This window comes from Rosa rugosa, chromosome 1, assembly GCF_958449725.1.
Source record: "Rosa rugosa chromosome 1, drRosRugo1.1, whole genome shotgun sequence".
In the NCBI taxonomy this organism is placed as follows: Eukaryota; Viridiplantae; Streptophyta; class Magnoliopsida; order Rosales; family Rosaceae; genus Rosa; species Rosa rugosa.
In genome coordinates, this window is record NC_084820.1 from 61,545,682 (window position 1) to 61,566,349 (window position 20,668).

Here is a 20,668-nt window from a genome sequence, read left to right on the forward strand (position 1 = left end):
AAATAAAAATATACTGCATGCACATTTAATTTAAAATAAATGTCCACTCACAGTACTATTTAGGCGACCACGCTACCGGTTCCCAACGTCGAGCAGTAGCTCGGCACGTCGCCCTGTATACAATTATAATTTGTGAATAACAATCCGGAATTTAAATACGATTCCAATGTCCTATTCTCATAAATCAACATTTTCATTTCTTCTCCAATTTAACCCAAACTTCACCATCAACACCAATTCATTAATTTAAAGGTTCTAGGGCAGAACCAAGAGAAATCCGGCTGTCTGATTCTCGCAAATCGTTAACCGAAATTCTAAAATTCGGAAAAATTCACAATCGATACAAAACTTCTCCAATGTCCACCAAAATCACATAAACAAGCTCTACAATATTTATAGGATTTAATTGGCTAAAAACAAGAATAAAAAAACCTGCTCTACGCGCCATCTACAGTGGCAGCGCGTGGGCCCCACGCGCCGCCGGCCACCACCTCCGATGACCACCAAATTTCATCCACAACATCATCTCAACATTCTAAGCATCTTTCACAACTACAACAAATCCAGAAAACGACTAGAAGTACCTCAACAATTAAGGAGAATGTTGAACCCGATTCGTGAATAGTAACCCAGAATTTCAAATCTTCGATTCGACCTCCACACTGCAAATCGTGGCACAAGGCTAGGGGCAAAATGATCCTTGGCAAAAACCGCACCTTCGACGCCGGTTTGGTGGCAGGAGATGGCCGAAATCGCCGGAAATCGACGAAACCTCCGTTCGGCTACAGTAATCTTCGCGGCTCAATTCCAAGCTCCTCTGGCAGAGCCACCGCAAGACACCACCACAGGCGTGACAAGGAGGAGGAGGCGAGCTTGCCGGTGCCCGGATTCCGTCATGGGTCGGCCGGAGAAGGGAGAAATCGGAGGAAGAAGAAACCGAACCGAAGAGGAAGAAACGGTCGGGGGAGAGGAGAGAGAAAAGCCGGTAGGTTTCCAAAAATGGAAACTTTCCACAGTAACTCGGCTATTTATAGAAAATTACTACGAACAGTAACTTTACCTTTTCGCTTATAACTTTCACATACAAACTCCGATTTTTACGTACCAGATATGCACGCGCTCGGTTTAACGTCCTCTACAACTTTCATGAAGAATATTTTCTCAAATTTTGACCCAAACAAAAAGTCAACTTTTAGGGCCCCCTAAAATGTAGAAACGGAGCCAAAAAGTAAATGTAAATGTCGTTTACCCATCGAAAGACTCGTAAACTGGTAAATTTAGATTCGGGACGTTACACTAATATTGAGATAAAAGGTAATATTGATCAACGATGATCATTAGTTGACTGCAAAAATTAATAATTTCTAGTAAGTGCGACTTAGATGGAACTCTGTAGTCCGACCATTGTCCAAAGGCGAACTAATACCTTTTTGTTCGACAAGAGGCGCAGCACGACCATAAACTTGCTTACTAATCAAATACGACCACAAATCGGGCCTTGAAAGCTTACCATTCCTTCGACAATTTTATGTTGTTTTTGGATGACTCTTGCCATCTTTAGGATCAACATATGTGCTTCATGATTCTTAGCTTGTGTTTTAGTTTTAACCAAGTTATGCAGGAGCATCTCTCATTTTCTTTAATCTATATTTAATATATCTCTCATTGTCTTTTGCCCGCATGAAAAAAAAAAAAAACAACAACAACAATGTAAAAGTAAATTGGAATTGAAATTGGTTTACTCATTTCATTTCATAGCCCCTTTATATAGGAATAGAATTACAATGGAAACATCGATTAACATCAATTACAATAATGATAGTAAATGCTGATTGTGATGTGATTGTAATTCCTTGATTCCCTCTTTCGTCAGTTTCTTTGACGAAGACACATAATGTGCTTTTCCTTTAACACTCCCCCTTGTGTCAAGTCAAAGACGAAATGGTGCATGAGTTATTGCCTCACTAAAAACCTTGCCAAGTAACAATTAACTCTGTGGGACAAAAAATACACCTTGGTCAAAGGAAAAGAACATAACACACCTTTTACATTTGAGGATGACATGTGTGTGTTAGACTCCCCCTGACATCTACACCTCCCCCTGATCCTTACATTAATCAAGGGAGCTTGGAAGGTCTTCGCATTCCTATGTTTTTCATATGTTTCTCAAATGTGGCCTTAGGCAATGATTTGGTGAACAAATCTGCCACATTCTCCTCAGACCTTACTTGATTCACTTCAATCTTAAGGAGAACCTGTTGTTGCTGATTGTAGAAAAACTTTGGCGATATGTGTTTTGTATTATCACCCTTGATAGATCCTAGCTTCATGTAGAGCAATGATCTCTGAGTGGTTCAAGAAGGTAGCCACAAGGGTTTGCTTGGTTGATCTCCAAGATATCGCCGTGTTCCCAATGGTAAATACATAACCAGTTTGGGAACGACCTTTATGTGGGTCAAAGAGGTACCCAGCATCAGCAAAACCAACCAAAACGTCATTTGGCGTTTCGGTGTAGTGAGTGGCGCTTTCGCCATCAACATGTCCTTTAGGGATTGCAGTTCCATCTGCGGTCCCTCTTGTCTCTCTGTATGGAAAGAACAGTCCCAAGTCAATGGTTCCTTTTAGGTATCGGAAAATGTTCTTGATACCATTCCAGTGACGCTGCGTTGGCGCTGAGCTAAATCTAGCTAACAAGTTCACTGAGAATGCAATGTCTGGTCGAGTACATTGGGCTAAGTACAATAATGCGCCTATTGCACTTAGATAGGGAATTTCAGCTCCCAACACCTCTTCGTCATCTTCCTTTGGACAAAATGGATCTTTCTTTGCATCCAAACTTCGACCGATCATGGGAGTGCTAGCAGGGTGCGCTTTGTCCATGTTAAATCGCCTGAGCATCTTTTGGACATACGCAGACTGGTGGATTAGTATTCTACAAACTCGGTGTTCTAGTTCAAGGCCTAGACAGAATCGAGTTTTCCCAAAATCCTTCATCTCAAATTCGGATTTCAAGTAGCTCACGGTTTCTCTTATTTCATTAAGAGTACCTATTATGTTCATATCATCGACATATACAGCTACAATTGCAAATCCGGAACTTGTTTTTTTTTATGAATACGCAGGGGCATAATTCATCGTTCTTATATCCCTTCCCAATCAAGTAGTCACTTAGACGGGTATACCACATCCACCCTGATTGTTTCAATCTGTAAAGTGAGCGTTTCAACCTAATTGCAAACGCACTCCGTGGTTTAGAGTCACTTGATTTGGATAATGTAAGGTCATCAGACACTTTCATATATATCTCTGAATCAAGATCCCCATAGAGATATGCGGTAACCACATCCATGAGCTGCATTTCCAGTCCTTTGGAAACTACCAAGCTAACTAAGTAGCGGAACGTTATAACGTCCATTACGGAAGAGTATGTCTCCTCGTAGTTAATTCCAGGGCGTTGTGAGAAACCTTGCGCCACTAGGCGAGCCTTGTACCTCAAGACTTTATTCTTCTCATTACGCTTTCTGATAAAGACCCATTTATGTCCTACAGGCTTTACACTTGGTGGGGTTAGCACTACCGGACCAAATACCTGTCTCTTTGCCAGAGAATCTAATTCTGCCTGGATTGCTTCTTTCCATTTAGGCCAATCTGCTTTTTGTTGACATTCTGCAACAGAGCGTGGTTCGATATCATCATGCTCTATGATTTCTTGAGCAACAGTATATGCAAATATATCATCAATGTGTATGGAAGATCTTTCCATCAACTCATACGCACTCTCATAATCCATTGAGATTTCTTTGTTCTCTGGAATCATTTCAAACATCGGAGCATCCTCCAGTATTGATTCATGGACATAACTGTAATCAGAGACAATCTCATGAGAGGGATTCTCTACATTGATGATTAATGGATCAGTTTGTGCCTTACTCCTCATCTTCTTCCTTGGGTGAGTGTCAATCGAACCAAGTGGCCTCCCCCTCTTCCTTTGGGGAGCCACGACCTCAACCACACCTCCACTAAGTGTGGTTGCAGCGCCTCTGTCTGCGGCACCGTGCCCCTTGTTGGGGACTTCTAACATTGCAGGCACATTTGCAGCTGGTATATGTGATCTCGTCACTTTTGCGATATCAGTAAACGCATCAGGCATCGAATCAGCTACGTTCTGAAGATCGATTATTCTTTTCACTTCACTTTCACATTGTGAAGTGCGGGGATCAAAATGAGACAAAGTGGGGACAAACCACGACAATTCCTATTGTTCCCTTAGAAAATCCTTTTTCCTATCTCCCCCTAACGACGGGAAGACTGTCTCATCAAAGTGACAATCCGCAAATCTATCGGTAAAAAGATCACCTGTCAAGGGTTCTAAGTAACGGATAATTATTGGGGATTCGTATCCAACATAAATACTTAATCGTCTCTGGGGATCCATTTTGGTGCACTGTGGGGGCGCAATAGGCACATATACTGCGCAACCAAATATGCGTAAGTGTGAAATGTCAGGCTCATATCCAGTTACCAACTGGTACGCAGAAAATGGTTGGCTAGCAGTGGGTCTGAAACGAATAAGTAAAGCTGCGTGTAATATTGCATAACCCCATGCAGATATAGTCAGGTTGGTGCGCATAACCAATGCCCTAGCCACCATCTGTAGCCTTTTGATGGTGGCTTCTGCGAGACCATTTTGTGTTTGCACATGGGGTATAGGATGCTCTACATCTATCTCAATAGACATGCAATAATCATCAAATGCTTTTGATGTAAACTCTCCAGCGTTATCAAGACTTATAGACTTGATAGGGTGATCAGGGTGGTGAGCCCTTAAACGTATAATCTGTGCTAGGAGTTTTGCAAATGCAGCATTTCTTGTGGACAATAATGCGACATGTGACCAGTGTGTCGAAGCATCCACCAGAACCATAAAGTACTTGAATGGTCCACATTCTGGATGGATAGGTCCACAGATATCTCCTTGTATCCTTTTAAGAATGGAATGTTTTGTTTTGTGTCTTTAGCATAGAAAGGTCTCGATCCTGTTTTTGCTAAAGACCAGGATTTGCAAAACGAGTGATGTGCCTTTGAAATAGTCAATGAGGCATAATGGGATGGAGGTAGTGCTTCTGGTACTTCAGAAGGCAATGGCTGCATTTGAGCAGTACTAGGACCGACACCTTGCAATGTGGCGGATTTTTGTCCCATTTTATTTTTCACTTGAAAGAATGGATGTCTGTGTGAGGCATAATGGGATGGAGGTAGTCAATGAGGCATAATGGGATGGAGGTAGTGCTTCTGGTACTTCAGAAGGCAATGGCTGCATTTGAGCAGTACTAGGACCGACACCTTGCAATGTGGCGGATTTTTGTCCCATTTTATTTTTCACTTGAAAGAATGGATGTCTGTGTGAGTTCTTTAAAATACGGATCATCATGTCACGACCGGGGTGCCCTAGGCGGTCATGCCAAAGCTTTTATGAGTCAGTGTCCCACATTTCATTGTTGGTGACAGCATAGGATTCAATGATCAAAATAGTAGTGAGGTACAGTCCACTAGATTGACTCATAAGTTTCTCTCAAATGTGTTTCCTTCCACATTCATTAGAGGTAATATAAAGGTATTTAGTTTCATTCTCACAGTGTGTTTCTACATGATAATCATTGGCACAAATATTTTTGAAACTTAACAAGGTTCGATTAGCTCTTGGTGCATACAGAGTGTTTATGACTTTAAATATTGTGCCGTTAGGTAGCAAAAATTTGGCATTTCCTCGCCCTTTTATTACTTGTGATGATCCAATCATCGTAGTCACAGAGGAATTATAGGCTATTAATTCAATGAATAATTGCCTATTCCTTAATATGGTGTGGGTAGTCCCACTATCAACTAAGCACTCAAGTTCTCCTCGATTCATTCCTACAAATAAATGGGAGGTATTGTTAATTAATTTGAAAATACATCTCATATTCTTTAGAGTATTTCTATTTGCGTAGAATGGTATTCTTTTCATTCTAATAATTTTTCCTTTTTCTAGATGTATTGCTTTACATCTTTATAGTGCTATTTCGAACCATGCATGTAGTAAATAAAATCGAATAAATTCAATGCTTCAGAATAAAATCCAAAATTTATTAGTAAGCCAACGATAATCAAATCAAGGTCTTGTTCAGAAATCTAATTTATCAACTCTTTCCTGTTTGACGGAAGGGTTCTTACGTGCCCAGCACCTTGTTTCCATGACCACTAGGGCCAGCACCACCATCTCTGAGCCATACATTAATGGGAGGGCCTCCACGGCACATACCACGACCCCACGTCCCTTGCCACGTGGTGCATTGTTGCCACGTGGGTAGGGATCAGCATGTCCAACCCCCTTTGCTTTGGGGTTCTTTCCACCTTTTTCTTTGCCATAATTAGCCTCGGGAATTTTTTTTTGTCCCAACAGGCCTGGCATTGTTGTTCAAAAGAATCTCATTATGCCTCTCAACCACTTGCAGTAGGTTGATCAGCTTATTGAAGGTAGTGATTCTTTTGTTGTCATACTCCAACCTATACTGGTTCGCTAGTATAAGTGCTGAAGTAGGAAAGGTGGAAAGATTCTTTTCGATCATATCATTTTCTGTGAGTTCCCTTCCACAGAAAATGAGACGTGCCTTGAGGCGCAACATGTCTTTGTTGAAGTCATTTACCCTTTTGTAGTCAAGTAAGCGGATTTCATTCCACTGAACGGTCAGTTCTGGGAGTAAAGTGTCATGAATATTCCCAAAACGTCCCTTAAGGGCATCCCACAGTTCTTTGGGTGTCTTCAGCTGAAGGTATTCCCAGCATAGGCTAGGATCAATATGTCGCCTCAGAAATATTAAGGCATTTGCTTTCACCTTATTAGACGGTACATCATCTTTGGGGTCGGTAATGGTGGCAGTGTAGTCTTTTGCCACAAAGACAGTTTCTACATCGGAAACCCAACGATGGTACTCAAGTCCTTTTGAGTCCAAGATGTCAAATTCAGGTTGAGTTGGATCAGCCATTTGGTTTTGAGAAAATAAAACAATCCTAGCGCACGCGATTGTTGATGCAGGCGTGCGTAGCGATGTTTTTTTTTTTGTTCTTTCGAGCTTCTGCTGGGCCTTCTGATTTGTAGGGCTGGGCACGGTCCCAGACCGGCACCACTTTTACAGGGACAGGGACCGGAACCGGCGGAGGTACTTCGGGCCGGACTTGCAGATGCAGAGAACATGGACCGGCTTAAACCCGGACCGGCACAAAACGGGCCGGTTTATCCGGGCTTTCGGTTCCTTCTTCTTCTTCTTCTTTCTTCCTCTGAAAAAACCCACCATTAACAAAGATTCAACCTTTAAAACCAACCCACCATTACCAAAGACTCAACCTTTACATCATACCCAACACCCAAAGATTCAACCTTTACGTAGTTTCCTCACCTCACAAAGCGCCCAATCACCCAATCCCCGTCACCCTCATCCCCTCAGCCACCGCAGCCCCACCGCACCCACCTCCTCGTCCCACTCGCCGGCGTCGCAAAATCACCAGCAACCGTGGCTGAGGATGCGAGGAGGAGAATAGACAACGGGGATGGGGTCTTTAGTTTTTGGAGGAGAAGCAAAGCTGGGGACTTGGGGTTGACTGGCTGAAGATAAAGAAGAAGAAGAAGAAAAATCCCTCGAGTTGGGGATTGGGGTTGACTGGCTGAAGAGAGAAGAAGAGAGAAGGATTGTGCGGCTGAGGATGTAGAAGAATATTTATATTGGGGTGAGGATTACATGCGGTAAGGTGTACATTCTAATAGTATAGACCCCAAAAACTAACCTCTAAATGGAGGACACATACACATATTCGGGTTTTCCGGTCCACGAAGTCAGCGAAAGTCAAGGACCGGGACCGGACCGGCAACACTGCGTAATGGGACCGAACCGGACCGAAAGCAGTCATTTTAAGTGTAAAACCCGACCCGAACCGGCCGGTCTGGATTGGTTCCTTCCGGTTTTTTGGTCATTTTTGCCCACCCCTAGGCCGGAGGGCCTGTTTCCCTTTTTTTCTGGGCCGCAGGGCCCTTTTTTATTTGGGTCGGCTCTTTACTTTGGGTCGGGTCACTCCCTTTTTTTTTCTTCTTCTCCGCGTCTTCTTCTTCTGCAAGTCGGGCTGGAGGCGCTGGGTTCTGCAAGGCGGGCTGGAGGCGCTGGGCTCTGCAAGGCAGGGAGAAGCACATGGGTGGGCAGGGGAGGAGGTTGTTGTTGGGCTTGCTGCTTGCGGGGAAGGGGAGGCTGGCAGCGTGCTGGGCTTGCAGGCGCTGGGGTGGGCTGCTCTGGGTTGCTGCAGGCGTGAGCGAGGCCGTGAACTGGGCGGTGTAGCAGCAGCTGGACGCGGGGGCAGTGGGCTGCCTTGGATGAGTTGAGTGCCCAAGCGGTTGGGTGCCCTTAGCAATTCGATGGAGGCCGGTCTGTTGCAAGGGAGATGGAGGCCGGACGGGGCCGGTCTGGTCAGGGAATTTTTTTTTTTTTTTGTTGGTGGCGGCAGAAAAGAAATTTTTTTTCTTTTAGGGTTTTGGTTTTTTTTTTTTCAACGGAAAGAAGATAGAAAATTAGGGTTTTTTTCTTAGCTATTGGCTCTAAACGTGCTAATAACGTGTAAAAGTAAATTGGAATTAAAATTGGTCTACTAATTTCATTTCATAGCCCCTTTATGTAGGGATAGAATTACACTGGAAACATTGATTAACATCAATTATAATAATAATAGTAAATGCTGATTGTGATGTGATTGCAATTCCTTGATTCTCTCTTTCGTCAGTTTCTTTGACAAAGGCACATAATGTGCTTTTCCTTTAAGCTCCCGAAAAAGACATCATATGGACTGGATTAAAAGGGTCCGTCATCCTAAAATTAGAATTCAGTTCGATCTATGCTATGATTTATCATTCCTGGACGTTAATAAGATCCTTCCATTTAGCAGCACCGGGGATGGCATAGCCAAACAACAATTTATAACATTTTTTTTTTAAATCAAGATTAATTAGAAAGAACGAAAACAGAGAGATACTTAATTTCTTTGATCGGTATGATCAGTATGAAGAGTGTACTCTAAAACCCTTATCCCTCCTACAAGGGATTTAGTTCCCCAAGGAACAAACAGAGAGTTATTATTCACTATTCAGTCACCACCCCCAAAAGGCCAAATCTTTAAAACCTCGTGACAGTCTGCTACACTCATAATCTTGAATCGTGTTGTGCGTGAATGTCAGCGCATTTGCCATTAGTGACCTACACGTTCTCTCCTCTCACTTGCATTTCGGATCACCACAAGACCTTTTCTCTCTCTCTCAGCTCAATAATATTCCAACCCTCAGCCCCATCCACCTCTCTCTCTCACCCTTTTGAGAAATTCAACAACAACCCACCACAGAAAAAGCCAAGGAGACAAAATCCCAATTCTCCCTTTTGCTTTATTCTCTGCTCATTTTTGCTTCTGGGCTCTTCTCCTTTCTTTCTGCCTCTGAATTCTTGGGTTTTCTGAAACCACCGCAAATTCCTTCACTTTCTGTCATTCTGTGCCAATTCCCCAACAGGGTTTCTCTCATTTTTGCCCCTCTGGTTCATAAAGCAAGAAGCTTTGATTATGGTTTTGCTGTAATGGGTTTCTTTGTTTCTTGTGAAAAGTGGTCATAGCTAGTTGGTGTTTTTGGTTTTGGGGCTAGTCTTTGAGTTCAAAGGACATGGGTGGAGGACAGAAGAGTGACAAAGAAAAAGTGGAGGAAGAAGATACTGATAATGAAGCAGGAGAGGGACTTCCCAGGCAGATGAGTGAGACTTCTGTTTCTGCAGCTGAGGATGATGATGATGAAGAAAACAGCAACAAGATTCAGTTGGGTCCTCAATGCACTCTCAAAGAACAGATTGAGAAGGATAAGGTGTGTGTTTTACCCTTTTTTATTATTATTATTATTTTTATGTGAATTATTAATGGGTGGTTGACTCTGTTTTTGCTACTTTGGTGGTGGTTGACTTTTGTATCAGGATGATGAGAGCTTGAGGAGGTGGAAGGAACAACTTCTTGGGGCCGTGGATTTTGAGAGTGTTGGAGGTATTAAAGTTTTACTAGAATTGCATTTCAAATATCTGAATTTGATGTCAATTTTCTTTTGACTTTGATTTTTTACCGTTGATGATTGCCAACGAGCAAAGTGGTTCTGAAAATAATTGAAGTGTAACTTTTTCTGAGACTGTTTTCTTCAAGGTCTTGTCTCTTTCTTGCTTTGCTAATGATTCCTTATCTTAACAATAGTTGCATCTTAATAATTGATCACTATGAAGACTCAATGTTTTCTGGCTATGCTGCTTGTTCATAAAGAAACTATCATGCAAGAATTGTACTTGTTTTAAATTTGATTATTAGAATTCCACTATCAATCGTCATGTTGCTTATATAGGGAGATAGAAAAAAGACTACAGATCATCTTAGACACTGTTGTGACATATGCCTACGACGAAGTTATTTGATGTAAATATGGTAATGCAATGGCATCATGTTTGACCAGCCTATAATGTGCAAATAAATTTGCGGAATTTGGAATAATAATGATTATGTGCATTAGTTTGCTCTTTAATGATACATGAATCGGGACCTTTCATTACCCCTGTCTCAGAATTCAACCATCTCAAAAACCTGCCATTTGATATTGCTGTTTGTGGATGGTTGAGAGTTAAATCCCAACCCCCATTCCAAAAAGGGAGAACTTGCCGCATATAGGACCTGTGTATGATAGAGTTGTAGTATAATTTCCGTAATTCTTCAGTTTAGGAATTTAATGATCGTTCACTCATCTTTCATTTCACTAGAATGTTCCAAACTTCCAAAATCTTGTTTCCTCCAATCTTATGGAAGATAAAGAAGAGGAATCTGTCATATTGCTTTTGTTTTCCCCCTCGTTCTGCATTCAACTTACTGGTACAGTTGGTCATCTTTATTGGGTTGCTTTTGTTTTCCTCCTCGTCCAGCATTCAACTTACTGGTACAGACGTACAGTTGGTCATCTTTACTAGAGAATTCTACAATAGTACCATTCTTTACTAATTTCATAGTAAGCCTGTATATATAGAAATAATTATTTGGCTTTCTGCAATCCAAGGCTCTCTAATATCTTACAGTCTGTGAAGACCATGAATTTCAATATAAAGTATGTGTTATCCATCTGTTTCCTCATTTTTTTAAATTGTTTTATTTTTTGCCTTCTTGCTTATACCACTTCTTTTCCTTCTTTTACTACAGAAACTCTAGACCCAGAAGTAAAGATTATTAGCCTCTCAATCCTCACTCCTGATAGACCTGACATTGTTCTTGATGTTCCGGACAATGGAAAACCCAAAGGCTTGTGGTTTACTCTGAAGGAAGGTAGTCCTCACAACTTGAAATTCTCCTTCCGAGTTAGCAATAACATTGTATCTGGCCTCAAGTACACCAATACTGTTTGGAAAACCGGCGTCAAGGGTAAGTCATTTGCATCTTAGTTCTTTTCTAAAGTTACATTGAAACATCATGCACTTGAGTGGTTCCATTCACACAGATTTTAATTTCAGTGGACAGCACAAAAGAGATGATTGGAACCTTCAGTCCTCAGCCAGAGCCATACACACATGTGATGCCAGAAGTGGTCACACCTTCCGGCATGTTTGCAAGAGGATCATATTCTGCAAGATCAAAGGTAAACCTGGACTAGTTAAAGTTACTTGCACAAATCTTACTAGAATGCAGTATTTTTACCATTAAATTTAGCAGTCAAAATTGCTTCTAAGTAATTGAAGTAAGGATCAAATGTAATATAGTCATAATTCCCAAGTCTCAATCTGTTCTCTCTTCTGATCTGTCTTTTGTAGTTTCTCGACGATGATAACAAGTGCTACTTGGAAATCAATTACACCTTTGATATTCGAAAGGAATGGGCTGCGTGCTAGCATCTCTTTCATCCAGATGATGTTCTTACTCCACAATTACTTTGAAGATTTTTCCCATTAATGACGCCCATTTACTATTTACTTCCTTGGTTATGTGAAGTTGATTACTAGTTTTTTCTGTATGTGGTTAATTTTCATAACACTGGATTGCAAAGGAAGAGAGAAGTTGTTTTTGTGAGGGGATTCTTTGGTTACTACCTGTAATAAAAGGTGAGCTTAGATTGTATTTCTGATACTAGCATTTGTATGGTGTTTGGTTTTACTATCTGGTAACAACATTGTACAATCTTATCTTTGGATTCTTTAGCCGAAGCTAACTCGGACATGCTGTTGCTTTATTTCTGGATTTATCTCCAAATGGGTCTTTCCCAACTGAAATCATTGATAATAATCGAAGCATTGGGCCATCCTGATTGTCAAATGGGTCATAGCTCATTAAGCAGTTGGGCAATTTTGAGCTAATCTTAATTGACAACTTCAAGAAGCCATTGTTGCATTGTGTTGGTGAAGGATGCTTGTAATTCACACTCGAGCAGTCAAGCATGAGTTTATTAATATTGAGTCCAGATTCCAGGTTCAAGGTGAGCATTCATTTTCTAGTATGAAAACAGAGCAGGGGTTTGAATTGTTCAAAATTGTCACTCTCAGTGGAAACTCGAAAGTGGCATTGCCCTTTTTAAATGGGGAAAATGGATTATAAGGTTCCAAGATCAACAACCACGGATGAAAGGAACTGAGAAGTCTAATTGGAATTAGAATCAGCTTGATTGAGCTATCTTAGCTGCTTTTCTGCACCTGAAAATAACTCACCATCCTCTCACCTCATGACTAATATCATACATGTAGGTTTTTGTGTTGTAACATTGATGTTTTTGGACTGGTTATTGTACTTTTACTTCCTTCAAGTTTTTTCATTACTTATATGAATGTAAATTATCCTCCCCCACTTATGAATTAACTTTTTCTTAGAGCAAAGGTAATGACATTTAGAGGGGTGTATTCATTTAAGAGTCTACAAGATTTTTTTGTATATTAAAAGTCTATGGGTATTTAACTGAGATTTTAAACAATCATTTAAAATCTTAGTGTATTCAATTAAGATTTAAAATTATCCATTCAAATTTGACGATATTCAAAAGTATACGGATTTTTAAGGATTTCATTAAATGATGGATTCTTGAGGTTTTATAGTGCTTTTTATATATATCAAAACTCAAAAACAATCTAGCCACTTCCCAAGAGATTTTGATGGATTCTTTCTCACTCAAAAAAAAAAAAAAAAAATGTAGCAGCAGCCGTCAATAGATGACACTCACCCATCCTATTTTCCCACTATCCTCCTCTGCCTTAGCTCTCATCTAATAATTTTTGTTATTTTTATCACTATAGCTCTAGTAGCCTTAATCCTCCTAGCTAATTAAGTTATGGTATTGTTAAGATGATACATACACACATGTTTCTTTTGTAAATTAGATATGAAATAAATTATGTCATTAGTTCATTACTTTATTTTTTGTGTAATATTTTGGCCAATTAATTTTCTCTTATTGTTCTTATATCATTAGACACAACATAAACAATGGTAGTTTGCCATACTTTTTTGTCATTGATATAGCATTATAGTTGGATCCATACATCCATTGCTTAATTAAAGAAGAAAAAAAATTAACCAACCAAAAACATCATAACGACTTTGTAATCTAAACAAATACTAGTAAATTAATCCACTAGAATCAATCAGAGTAAATATGGAATTTAAACAATCCGTGGATTAAGTAAATCTATGGATTATAAAAACTCAAACAAAATCTTTTAAAATCTGAATTGAATACACCCCATTAGTTAGTTGAAAATACAAAGAGATTTGAGGTAGAAATTGGTTTACTAATGAAGTGTGATCATGTGGCAAACCCCTAATCCTTGCCTTACTATTAGATTGAAAATTGCCTCCACCTTCCCCACCTCTCTTTCAAGTCAAAGATCACCAATTTTAATTCATTAATCTATGCACTAAGCTGGATTTGACCGCTAATACCAATGGCTTTCACATGCCTAATATAGAATGATTAGACAATAAAGTTTTACTTGATCAGGTAATAGAGATCTACTACATCACATAACAAAAATGTCAAAATCATTAAGAATCAAACTCTAGCAGCTAATTGAAATTTTTTTATTTATTTTTTTTTTTTTAAACCTTAACCCAGCCCACCCTTACATATATCGGTGAGAATTGAATCCATAACCTTTACATTAACTTACTAACAGGTCACAGCTCACCTAATTGAAATCTATTACATCATACAAAAAAATGTAAAAACTATCAAGAATCAAACTCTAAATATTAATAAACTTTTATCATGTGATTGGATAATTTAGTAAACTCTAAAATTTTGAACAGCTAATACAAATCAACAATTAGCCGTCACAACCAAACCGCACAATCCTTTGATGATTTTGAGAGAGCTCCATTAGGAGTAATCTATGTCTTTTTTTTATTTTTACACCAACAATATTAATGGCAAGAATTGTAAGATTAGATGTCTAAATGTCGAACTTTTCTCAAATAATTAAACATTACAACTGTCCTTCCCACTAAAAAATTCCTAATTTCTAAACATAAAGTGGGTTTACTTAACGTTGGGGTTTCCTAACAAAAGTAGCATAATTAGTACTAATTTGCAATTAGGCATGATATTTAGGGGGTAAATGTCGGTGTGTCGGCGGGAGTATTGAGTATGACAGGGAGAAAGTGTGTCGTAGGCTCCGAAATTTGGACCGCAAATATTAACGGCGTGTCGTAATTTCTCGTGAGGGAGTGCGCATGTTTCCGCGAATCATTGGGTCACAGTTGGCACCCGAAACTTTTGGGCAACAACTGGACAGCAAACTTCTGTTGGCCCAAATCTCATGCAGGGCCCCCCACTATAACTATACTTATTTCTCACCACGAGATTTTGAACGCACAATCATACATTTCTGGTAACTTTTCGTGGTAATTATGATTTTGAACACAAAAACATCAGTGCTATAGTTATTTCTAAAAAAGAATTTGAAACTGTGTCATCACCATGAACTCAACATAAAATTAACCCAAGATGTTTGGTCTAGCGGAAATCTTACTAAGTTTGTAAGTTGAGCGAATGTGAGCTGGATACTCAAAGAGGTCTAGCGTTTGATCATCCGCTTGTGAAAAACACCTCTTAGAGAGAGCTAAATCAGGTCCCGACTCGGAGTTGTAACACACTTTGCCACCATTTTTTTTTGTACGAAAGAATGAACTCAACATAAAATTGTAATAGTCATTGATGTGTTGTCTTTCTACATGATTGTTATGAAGAAAACTAAATTTCGTCATGACTATTGTTTGTTTATAGTAAAGTTAAAAATTTAGTTTATATTTGAAAAGTGTATTTCTCATTCATCCTAATTAAAGTTTTGACGGTTACTATTTTCTTGCATCTCGGATTTCATAGTGCCTTTTGCTTTGAAGTAAACCCTAAAAGCTTGCACCCAAAAACAAAACTAAAATCCATGAAAAGCTGAAGAAGTTAAACTTCTCTTTTTTTCTTTTTGACTAGGTGAATCATAATCTTATTATCAACCCTTCTAGATCTTTTACTATTCACCAAGAAATATTCTCCCACCTTTTCTTTTCCTTGGAGTTAAATGCAGGGGAGTCAGGGAGTGAGTAACTTGTCATTTTCCAACTTCCTACCTCGGACACAACGGTAAATATTTAAGAGCCCTTGTACTTCCACCTCCATAAAGTTACAAAAGAGGAGAAATAAACACAGTCAAAACCTAATTAGCACCCTCCAAATTATCATGAGAAGAAGAGGAAAAGATGGTAATGATGGGGTAGAGTGAAAGGTTTAGGGTCTCTCATTTTATTAAAAAACTGATTAGATGCAAATGATTCAGAAAGCCCACCTTCCTATTCTCATGCCAATAAATCCTTTTATTTATTCATAGAAGCCTCCCCATTTCCAAACCATCAGGCACCAGCTGGTACCATCCCCCACTGCATTTTCTTGCTTTTGTTTGTATCTCACCAAAGTTACCACCTTTGCTTTATATAGTCCCAAACCATTTCAGCCTTTATTGCATTAGCAAACTCTTCAAGAACCCATTTTCTCTCTGAGTTCCTCTGCTTGAGGTCAGTGTCCTTTGGTCTCAGGCTGCAGCTTTTTCAGGTTTTCTGGTACATTTTTGACTACTACTACTCTGTTCTTGATTGGTATTGTGGTTTATTGGTGTTGTTGTGTGGTATGGTTGGTAGGATTTTGAAATGTGCTGATCTAGATCTGATTTGTTGATGTGCATTGTGTGACTGTGGACTCTTTTTCTTGTTCTTTACAGATTTCTTGACTTGGGTTTACTGTAACTGCTCATTGAAATGCAATTTGATCTGGCAGGGTTCAAAGACTGGGAACTGGGTCATGTTTTAAGTAGTTATCCAGCCTGAATGTGTTGCTCATTGCTTGTCATGAACTGTTGCATCTGTTCTTTTACTGTATATTAGATCTTTTATTGAAACTGTTTCCAATTTTACAATGTGTTTATCAAGATCTGGATTTTTTTAATTTGGGTTTTTAGACTGTTATTCTTGCATAGATTTGTTGAGCTGTGCATTCTTTAAACATTTCTATGGCACTGGAGGAAGGTGAAATGAAAAAGTTCAGATCTTGGAGTTTTAATTGGAAAAAACTGCTACTTATTGTGTGATTTTGACTGTTACCACTTCTTGTGAAACTGGGACTTAATTGACTTTTGGCAATTGTTGCAGGAATTTGGAGAATCTGGTCAGATACAGAAAGTATCATTCAATTTTTGGAACAATGGAACTTCCTGTGGTTTTCATGGCTGTACTGGTTCTGTGTTCATCAGCAGCATATGCTCAAACTGCCCCATCTCCCTCGCTAACCCCTACTCCAGCGCCAGCCCCAGCCCCTGAATTCGTGAACCTCACAGATTTGTTCTCTGTGGCCGGCCCATTCCACACCTTCCTTGGCTACCTTGAGTCAACCAAAGTGATTGAGACATTCCAAGACCAAGCCAACAAGACTGAGGAAGGCATAACCATCTTTGTCCCCAAAGATAGTGCTTTCGCATCTCTTAAAAAATCTTCTCTGTCCAATCTCACCGCTGACCAGCTCAAATCTCTGTTTCTATTCCATGCTTTGCCACATTACTACTCTTTGGCCGATTTCAGAAACCTCAGCAATATGAGCCCCGTGGCTACAATGGCCGGGGGACAATACAGTTTGAACTTCACTGATGTTTCAGGCACTGCACATCTTACCTCGGGATGGTCAGTCACAAAAGTGAGCAGCAGTGTGCATTCCACAGACCCTGTTGCTGTTTACCAAGTTGACAAGGTTCTTCTTCCGGAGGCAATCTTCGGTACTGACATTCCCCCAACCGCAGCCCCAGCACCAGCTCCGGAAATTGCTCCAGCTGCAGATGCTCCAAAAGCCGCAGACAGTGATGACTTGTCTCCAGGATCCTCACCAGATAAATCTTCTTCTTACAGAATTATGAGTTGGGGTCAATTGGTTTTGGCAATCTCAGGTGGACTGGTCCTTTTCTTGTGAGGAAAGGAGCTTTGAAAAATTGAAATCTTTAAGTTAAGAGGCGGATTTATTGGTATTTTGCTCAATTGGTTTGATTTGAAACCATTTTTTCTGGACATATGTGTTACTGAATGAATCTCTTATGCGTATGAGAAATTTGAGTTCTGGTATGAGTAAATGGCATATTGTTTGATCTATTGTTTATACAGAAGAATATATTGGTTTGTATTTTGTTTCCTATTTGCATAATGTTATTAAGATATTTATATATGTGAACTAGATTCCCTACTGTTACTGCTTCTTCTAAGCAGATCAGGATCCCTTATGGAAGTTCCACATGGTTCTGAAAGCATAGAAGTAAAAGAAAGTGCACGTTTGTGAAAATCACTTAACAAAAAAGCATATCAAGGTAATGAAACTATAATGAGGCTTTTTTCGATACCATTCTGGCATTCTTGCTTCATTGAGGCTCTAGGAAACCCCCCACCATGGAAGTGATGTATGAAGATTAGGGAGGAAAAGGCTAGGATACAAAAGACCCACATTTTCAAGCTTCCACATTATTTCAAATCCAAAGCCTCTTTCATCTAGAAGACCAAGGTTGTTTCTTGAACACGAAGTAAAAGCGCTGTCTCAGAAGTATGCCTAAGCATAGAACCATATATGCAAGTGATTTATGGGGCTGTTCTACACTACTCTGGAAGTCCGAAGTATTAAAACTCTAAAGTCGGGAGCCGTTAGTTTATGAGTGTGTTCACCATTGATGAGGGAATACTGAGTGTGATTAATAAGCTAATGGTTAAATCTGCATCATGCAACTAGTAGCTTGCAAGCAATGACTTCAACTTCTTGAGAAACAGAAATCTTAATGTCGGGCACCTCAGTTTACTTCTTCATCAATACTCTGAAGTCTGGACAGAGTCAGGTGAATTAGTCAACTAATTACATCAGTAAAATAAAGTTGTGTAGGTTGCACTGTTTTGCAAGGTACCGTTTCATAGATTTTTCTTTTTCTATAGTTGTTAGGATCTTGCATTAGCATTCTAGCTTCTCTGTTTCTTAATAATCAGAAGGTCCAACTAATCTGTTTTGATATGATAAATGAATAGAAAATTGTTGGTAAGCTTAGTGAGTAAGATTCAACAAGCACATACTTATGAGTTATGATCAGTGGTTAGAGCACCCACTACCTAAGATCGAGGTCATGGGTTCAAGTCACCATGGGGGTAGGAGTGAAATCTTTTGGTTCTCTTTAAAGAAAAAAAAACTTATGAGTTATGACCACAATTCGTTGACCAAAATTGCCTAGTGATTGGAGAGAAATGCCTTGTTCAAGCATCTAAGGAAGCAGGAGTTTAATGATGAGGCTTGTGATTAAGAATCAACAACTACGTACAAAAAAACGCATTTTACATCTATTATTGTATTTATAAAACTACAAATGGTTTCGTAAAATTTTACAACGAAATAATAATTTTGATTTATAAATGACCTCACTCTAGGATACGAAATATACCATAATGCAAATATATGTATAATCTTTCTTCAAATTGGTTGATATTAGAAAAAAAGCAAATACTAGTCGTCCTCTGAAAGAACGCGCCTCACGCGCCAAAGGAAAAGAAAACCAGATCTCGTAGTTGGCTCTCCCGGCCGGCCGTAGCCGGCGAATCTGCCGCTGCGTTTCGGTCCGGGAGGGGTCTTTTCTTTCTCAGTCTTTACTTTCTCAGTCTTTGCTTTCTTAGTTTTCTTTGCTTCTCCAAAGTCCAGATCGGTGGGACGTGGTCAGAACATGCTGGCTCGTGCTGTGTCCGTGGTGGCGTGGCTCGGTTGTCGTGCTTTTCCATGGCAAGGCAATGATGGAAGGATGACGTTGGGGTGTGCTTTTCCATTGCGGTGAGGATCTGTTCTGTCCAGATCGATCCGATCTGGTTTGGATCTCTTCGATCTGACCTGGATATGGATTGGTTTGGTTGGTCTGGTGTGGATCCATGGAGCGGGCAGGTGGATGGCATCCTGTCGACGGCGGCGGTCAGTAGGGGTTGTTTTTTGTTGGGAGTGGCCGGCGATGTTGGTTGACAGCGGTTGGGGTCTGAAGGAGGTGGCGGCGAGGTGGGAAACATTGTTTTTGGTGTTTTTTCTTTCTTTGTTTTAGATCAGGTGCACTGCAGGTGGTGGCAGAGACATTCTTCACTTTGGCCTTCCTGAAGGTCATTCCTGCCTAGTTTAGAGCCTGCACAAAGTCTGCCTATGGCATAGACGAGCATTAATGGCTTTCTAGGAGGTCTTTCCTGTCAGGATTTGGGTCGGAAGTGAGGCGCTTTGGAGTAGTGGTGGGATGACGGTGTTGGGTTTTCTTTAGTCCTAGGTCTGATTGTCCAGAAATCCCTTTGATCGAGTTCGAAGCAACGACGAGTGTTAGCTTGGTCGATCAATTGCTCGCCAGGTGGATTCTGGGTGGGAATTGGTGTTCTTGGCTGAGTCTGCTCTATTACGTTTTATTGTTTCTGCCACTTTGTCTGGTGCCAGTTTAGTTTTTTAGATAGTTTGGAGTCGGGGCCTAGTTTGGCTTCAACAGTGCGTCAGTATAGATGTTCATTTTGACGTCTATAGTGGGAAAAGTTTCGGTTGAAGCTTTTTCTCCCATTCTCATTGTAATCTTCGTTTATTAATGAAGTTCTTACTTGGTCAAAAAAAAAATTGGTTGATATTGAAGCCACTAATCCTCTGGTCGAAGTTTTATATGTTATGATTCACACTTTTTTTTTCTTATCTCAATTGAAGATTTGATATAAAAGTTCACCAAATATAAGAATTTCAAACAGGATGGGATATATTTTGTAATTTCAATCATAATGTATTATCATTTTCGACTGTTCTCTTTATTAACTTCGAAGAAATTATCAAAGAAAACAAAAAGTCTAACATATTCTAATTCAAAACTCGTAAAATTACTACTAAATCGCAATTGCAATTGTTATGCAAACCTACTCCTCAGATATAATAACCACATTGGTAATATAGTGAGTCACCTCCACCACAAGACATGCCATAATTTCACTGGAAAAAAAAATTGACTTTTTTTTAGAGTAAAAGGAAAGAAAAAACTTCAATTTTGTATCCATTCAATTT

General features: G+C 39.8%; 2 protein-coding genes across 4 annotated transcripts; both read left to right on the forward strand.

Moving 5' to 3' along the window:
• The first annotated feature begins 9,112 nt into the window (after nucleotides 1–9,112).
• On the forward strand, nucleotides 9,113–12,298 carry LOC133725917 (rho GDP-dissociation inhibitor 1). The gene is made up of 5 exons (XM_062153326.1): nucleotides 9,113–9,919; nucleotides 10,026–10,092; nucleotides 11,278–11,496; nucleotides 11,586–11,710; nucleotides 11,883–12,298. Exons 1-5 carry the CDS (start codon nucleotides 9,725–9,727, stop codon nucleotides 11,958–11,960), a joined length of 684 nt encoding a protein of 227 aa, XP_062009310.1. The 5' UTR covers nucleotides 9,113–9,724; the 3' UTR covers nucleotides 11,961–12,298.
• A 3,654-nt stretch (nucleotides 12,299–15,952) lies between these two features.
• Nucleotides 15,953–17,776, forward strand: LOC133725918 (fasciclin-like arabinogalactan protein 7). Of its 3 annotated transcripts, none has more exons than XM_062153330.1 (2): nucleotides 15,953–16,156; nucleotides 16,750–17,776. In XM_062153330.1, exon 2 carries the CDS (start codon nucleotides 16,802–16,804, stop codon nucleotides 17,555–17,557), a length of 756 nt encoding a protein of 251 aa, XP_062009314.1. In that variant the 5' UTR covers nucleotides 15,953–16,156; nucleotides 16,750–16,801; the 3' UTR covers nucleotides 17,558–17,776. The 3 variants fall into 3 exon arrangements, with proteins under 3 accessions (XP_062009314.1, XP_062009311.1, XP_062009313.1); XM_062153327.1 differs by having other exon boundaries at nucleotides 15,954–16,164; XM_062153329.1 differs by having other exon boundaries at nucleotides 15,954–16,119.
• The last annotated feature ends 2,892 nt before the right edge of the window (nucleotides 17,777–20,668 follow it).

Coding starts and splice junctions, on each gene's coding strand:
- LOC133725918 (XM_062153330.1), top strand. CDS start 16,802: ATGGAACTTCCTGTGGTTTTCATGGCTGTACTGGTTCTGTGTTCATCA.
- LOC133725917 (XM_062153326.1), top strand. CDS start 9,725: ATGGGTGGAGGACAGAAGAGTGACAAAGAAAAAGTGGAGGAAGAAGAT. Junction 9,920..10,025: donor AACAGATTGAGAAGGATAAG/GTGTGTGTTTTA, acceptor CTTTTGTATCAG/GATGATGAGAGCTTGAGGAG. Junction 11,497..11,585: donor TTGGAAAACCGGCGTCAAGG/GTAAGTCATTTG, acceptor TTTTAATTTCAG/TGGACAGCACAAAAGAGATG.